General features: G+C 38.4%; 1 protein-coding gene across 3 annotated transcripts in view; it reads right to left on the reverse strand.

The window, feature by feature from the left end:
• UNC80 (unc-80 homolog, NALCN channel complex subunit) overlaps positions 1 to 6000 on the reverse strand; it is a 221106-nt gene that overhangs the window by 39754 nt on the left and 175352 nt on the right. For all 3 annotated transcript variants that reach the window (XM_065927674.1, XM_065927672.1, XM_065927673.1), the window contains one exon: positions 1974 to 2144. In XM_065927674.1, the coding sequence (XP_065783746.1) occupies positions 1974 to 2144 (171 nt within the window). The remainder of the gene's footprint in view (positions 1 to 1973; positions 2145 to 6000) is intronic.

A 6000-nucleotide genomic window follows, 5' to 3' on the forward strand; every position in this document is an offset into this window, starting at 1 on the left:
CAACAATGGAAAACTAACACTGATACACTTGTAATATACTTGTTTATGTGTTACTATCTATAGAACTGTTGTTTTTTCATGAGCTACATAAATTAAGTCTGTGAATGTAAAATGATATTCTTCTTATTAAATATTTGCTTTCTGTAAAAACAATGAAGGCAGTTTAGTTGTGAATAATTATAACCAACCAGTGAGGCTAGTCGTCCACTCCATCACAAGAATATTAAGTACACTGGAATATTTAAGACCATGCGATTTTAAATATCAGAACTCCATCGATAATTCTTTATGGAGTTTTGGTTAAGTCAATTTTGGATAAGTTAATCGACTTATCCTTATAAAAAGGAATAGAAAGCATCATTGGGCATTATAAAGAGCAAGAATCAAGTGGCACTTGGGGAAATTGACTTCTCTTTCCTCTAGTCTCAGGAAGGCACTCGTGACATACCCAGGTGGGTACAGAAGGAAGAGTGTAAGTCGTGTATTTCTCCTTGGGATGTTCTTTCTCCTTGGACTTTCAGAAAACCATCATCAAAGCACTGAGGACCGTTTCTCATGGGATGAGGCAATTTGTCATGGGTCCCTGTTTCATAGCGTCCCATTTCCTCAGTTTAGATGCATGTGGGCATTTCAACAGATAGTTTACCCAAGACTCTGGGCTGTGTTCTTCTCTAGGCTGGCAATGCAGTGCAAGATTGGGAACTAAATATGGATTGAACTTAATGAATGATAACCTCAAGCCCCCTCTCACTTGCTGCTGCTTGCTGGACTGAAAGATTTCAGTGAGTCCCTCCACTGATTGAGCAAGATAGGGCTGAAGAAGTTGGTACCTTTGATGGGAGTAAATTACAGAATTTTAGGCTAATGATATGGTCAAATGGGATGAAGGAACAAAGACACCAATGCAGAAAGAAGGCTTCCCCACCTCCTCCCAGCTAATTGTAGATGAAAATGGAAACGGGAAGCCAGTCACCATGTAGTTTTCTGCATCTACCATTCCCACTCACCTTATCTTTTGTACACAGACATCTCTCCTCCCCTACTACCCCAAACTCCACCCAGGCCTCATCAGCCCAGCCCTTCCGTGGGCCCAGGGTCACCCAGTTCTTCTGTTTCTGCACCCAAGAATGTTATGACAGGAGTAAATTCTTGGAACTCTGCTTAGGGTGAACCCTGGTGTCAATTGACCTTTCCATTCCCAAATACCTCAGTCCCCTCTCAGCAATAATGAGTCTTGTCCAATGGGGAATCTACCAGTTGAAGCATTAGAATAAAATTTTGTAGTTTATGTCTGTTATGTAGCTTCTGACATTATAGGACAAAAACCCCAACTCTTTACAAATAGGAAAATAATATAAATGCTCAGTTGAAATTGCTGACATTTCATGTCTCATAAACTAAGAGCTAATAAAAATGTGGATCACATTTTCACATTCACTAAATTAGCCCTTTTATGAAAGATTTGTTTAGTACTGGGTTAAAACTGCCAGAGAAGCTCAGCAAGCTATGTGCAAATATGTGTTTAGCAATAACAATACTACTACTAATTATTATTATCATTATTATTTATTATTCAGAGTACTTAGCACTATTTATCCAAACAACTCAGGGAATGTTTGCAGTTTTAGCCATAAAGGGCTGAGTTTGGGTACACGCTCAGTCGCTAAGTTGTGTCTGACTCTTTGCGACCCTGTGGACTGTAGCCCACCAGGCTCCTCTTTCCAAGGAATTTCCCAGGCAAGAATACCGGAGTGGGTTGCCATTTCCTCCTCCAGGGGATCTCCCCCAACCTAGGGATCAAACCCGAGTCTCCTGTTTGGCAGGCAGATTCTTTACTACTGAGCCACCTGGGAAACTCCCAAGTTTGGGTATAAACTGGGTTTCAGAGATTTTAGCCATCACTTTTTTTTTCTTCCTCTTTGTGGTGGATACAGGTTGTTTATGGCTGTGGACATCTCTGCCGACGGGATTACCTGGTGAGGACCTCCACGCTGTACAGAAGAGCCTGCAGGGAGGTGGCAAGAGCAGCCATAGCAGCGATCTCCTCCCGGGCAGCAGGTACCGTCTCCACCTGTGATGTCTGCCTCTTCAGCTTTTGTAGGTAACATGGCACTAAAGCTTCCAAGACCATCAGCATCTGAAGACTTCAATCAACAGAAAGAAAACCAAAGCGCATTTTACATCCTATTTAATACTTTGAAGCATGGAGAAATGAGAAGCCTCTAGAGAAATGAAAAATATCTGAGTCCCCTTCCCACTCCACCCATGTCAAGAGTAATTAAAGCTGCTGGAAATATTGACTAACACTAATGAATGAATTAATTAAGCTCCCAATGGGTTTCCCAGGTGGCGCTAGTGGTAAAGAATCCGCCTGCCAATGCAGGAGACATAAGACACACAGGTTCAATCCCTGGGTTGGGAAGATCCCCTGGAGTAGGAAACGGCAACCCACTCCAGTATTTTGCCTGGACGATTCCATGGACAGAGGAGCCTGGTGGGCTACGGTCCAATGGATATAAGAGTTAACATATATACAATTGGTTGACAGCATAATATTGAATTGGTCAAAAAGCTTGTTTGGGCTTGTCTGTAAACTCTTCCTTTTTGGCCAACCCGATAGAATGGTAATAGGTGGAGTTATTCAGTCGATGTAGAGAAATGAACCTCAGAAAACCATCAACAAAGCTTTCATTCAGTAATTTGTCAAAAGTGATTTTCTAGCTGGAACAAATTTGAGACAAGATTAAACTCTTCTTTAGGAGGCTGACTTCCTAATCCTAAAGCTTAAGCATTTTTACAGCAAGAATCAGATCTGAAACAGTCATTGTGATGCAGGTCTGAAAAATGGCTCCTTACTAGACGGAATCATTTAAAGGTTCAGCTATATTTTGCTATTAAGAGACATGTTAAATATAAGTATACAGAAATGTTAAAGATGACAATAAGAGCAAACAATAAGTTCCATCAATAAGAATGCTGATGTAACTATAATGTTAGACAAAACAGACTTCAAGGCAAATAGCATTACTATAGTTAAAGATGGAAATTTCACAACTATAAAAAGACATATTACCAGATGTCAGGCTTATGATTAAGCTTGTTGTAAGATCAGTATAACATTGGTTCAAGGACAGACAAATAGATACATGAAATAGAATCAGGAATACAAAACAAATCTGCAGATACTTGATGTTTAACAAAAATGGCACTGCAATATGATGAGAAAGTCTAGTCTTTTCTATAAATGGTGCTGGGTCTGTTGCCTATTAGATATCTCTACAGAAAAAAAAAACTTTGACCCTTACTTTACACCATACCAAAATTAATTCCAGGTGACTTGTTAACCTAAATGTAAATGTAAAGACAATGAAGCACCTGGCCTATAAGAGGTCACATTTGTAACCTTGGGTTAGCCAAGATTTCATAAAAGGACACAGAAGAACTAAAAAATAGGAAAAAGGTGATACATTGGACTATATTAAAATGACGAGCTCTGTTAATCAAAAGACAAACTTAGGGAAGTAAAATTATAAGTCACAGAATAAAAGATATCATTTGCAATATATGTGGCCAGTGATGTGTTGGAAAGGCTAAGTAACCAGTCAAGAAAGCCTACTGGAATTTAGAGAAGAGCTAACACCTATCTTACTCAAACTCTTCCAGAAAATTGCAGAAGAAGGTAAACTTCCAAACTCATTCTATGAGGCCACCATCACCCTAATTCCAAAACCAGACAAAGATGCCACAAAAAAAGAAAACTACAGGCCAATATCACTGATGAACATAGATGCAAAAATCCTTAACAAAATTCTAGCAAACAGAATCCAACAACATATTAAAAAAATCATACACCATGACCAAGTGGGCTTTATCCCAGGAATGCAAGGATTCTTTAATATCCGCAAATCGATCAACGTAATACACCACATTAACAAATTGAAAGATAAAAAACATATGATTATCTCAATAGATGCAGAGAAAGCCTTTGACAAAATTCAACACTCATTTATGATTAAAACTCTCCAGAAAGCAGGAATAGAAGGAACATACCTCAACATAATAAAAGCTATATATGACAAACCCACAGCAAGCATCACCCTCAATGGTGAAAAATTGAAAGCATTTCCTCTGAAATCAGGAACAAGACAAGGATGCCCACTCTCACCACTACTATTCAACATAGTGTTGGAAGTTTTGGCCACAGCAATCAGAGCAGAAAAAGACATAAAAGGAATCCAGATAGGAAAAGAAGAAGTGAAACTCTCGCTGTTTGCAGATGACATGATCCTCTACATAGAAAACCCTAAAGACTCTACCAGAAAATTACTAGAGCTAATTAATGAATATAGTAAAGTTGCAGGATATAAAATTAACACACAGAAATCCCTTGCATTCCTATACACTAACAATGAAAAAACAGAAAGAGAAATTAAGGAAACAATACCATTCACCATTGCAACAAAAAGAATAAAATACTTAGGAGTATATCTACCTAAAGAAACAAAAGACCTATACATAGAAAACTATAAAACACTGATGAAAGAAATCAAAGAGGACACAAACAGTTGGAGAAACATACCGTGTTCATGGATTGGAAGAATCAATATTGTCAAAATGGCTATTCTACCCAAAGCAATCTATAGATTCAATGCAATCCCTATCAAGCTACCAACGGTATTTTTCACAGAACTAGAACAAATAATTTCACAATTTGTATGGAAATACAAAAAACCTCGAATAGCCAAAGTAATCTTGAGAAAGAAGAATGGAACTGGAGGAATCAACCTGCCTGACTTCAGACTCTACTACAAAGCCACAGTCATCAAGACAGTATGGTACTGGCACAAAGACAGAAATATAGATCAATGGAACAGAATAGAAAGCCCAGAGATAAATCCACGAACCTATGGACAGCTTATCTTTGACAAAGGAGGCAAGGATATACAATGGAAAAAAGACAATCTCTTTAACAAGTGGTGCTGGGAAAACTGGTTAACCACTTGTAAAAGAATGAAACTAGAACACTTCCTAACACCATACACAAAAATAAACTCAAAATGGATTAAAGATCCAAATGTAAGACCAGAAACTATAAAACTCCTAGAGGAGAACATAGGCAAAACACTCTCCGACATAAATCACAGCAAGATCTTCTATGACCCACCTCCCAGAATATTGGAAATAAAAGCAAAAATAAACAAATGGGACCTAATGAAAATTAAAAGCTTTTGCACAACAAAGGAAACTATAAGTAAGGTGAAAAGACAGCCCTCAGATTGGGAGAAAATAATAACAAATGAGGAAACAGACAAAGGATTAATCTCAAAAATATACAAGCAACTCCTGAAGCTCAATTCCAGAAAAATAAACGACCCAATCAAAAAATGGGCCAAAGAACTAAACAGACATTTCTCCAAAGAAGACATACAGATGGCTAACAAACACATGAAAAGATGCTCAACATCACTCATCATCAGAGAAATGCAAATCAAAACCACAATGAGGTACCATTACACGCCAGTCAGGATGGCTGCTATCCAAAAGTCTACAAGCAATAAATGCTGGAGAGGGTGTGGAGAAAAGGGAACCCTCTTACACTGTTGGTGGGAATGCAAACTAGTACAGCCACTATGGAAAACAGTGTGGAGATTTCTTAAAAAACTGGAAATAGAACTGCCATATGACCCAGCAATACCACTTCTGGGCATACACACTGAGGAATCCAGATCTGAAAGAGACACGTGCACCCCAATGTTCATCGCAGCACTGTTTATAATAGCCAGGACATGGAAGCAACCTAGATGCCCATCAGCAGATGAATGGATAAGGAAGCTGTGGTACATATACACCATGGAATATTACTCAGCCGTTAAAAATTCATTTGAATCAGTTCTAATAAGATGGATGAAACTGGAGCCCATTATACAGAGTGAAGTAAGTCAGAAAGATAAAGAACATTACAGTATACTAACACATATATACGGAATTTAGATAGATGGT

This window comes from Muntiacus reevesi, chromosome 3 (assembly GCF_963930625.1).
Source record: "Muntiacus reevesi chromosome 3, mMunRee1.1, whole genome shotgun sequence".
NCBI classification, from domain to species: Eukaryota; Metazoa; Chordata; class Mammalia; order Artiodactyla; family Cervidae; genus Muntiacus; species Muntiacus reevesi.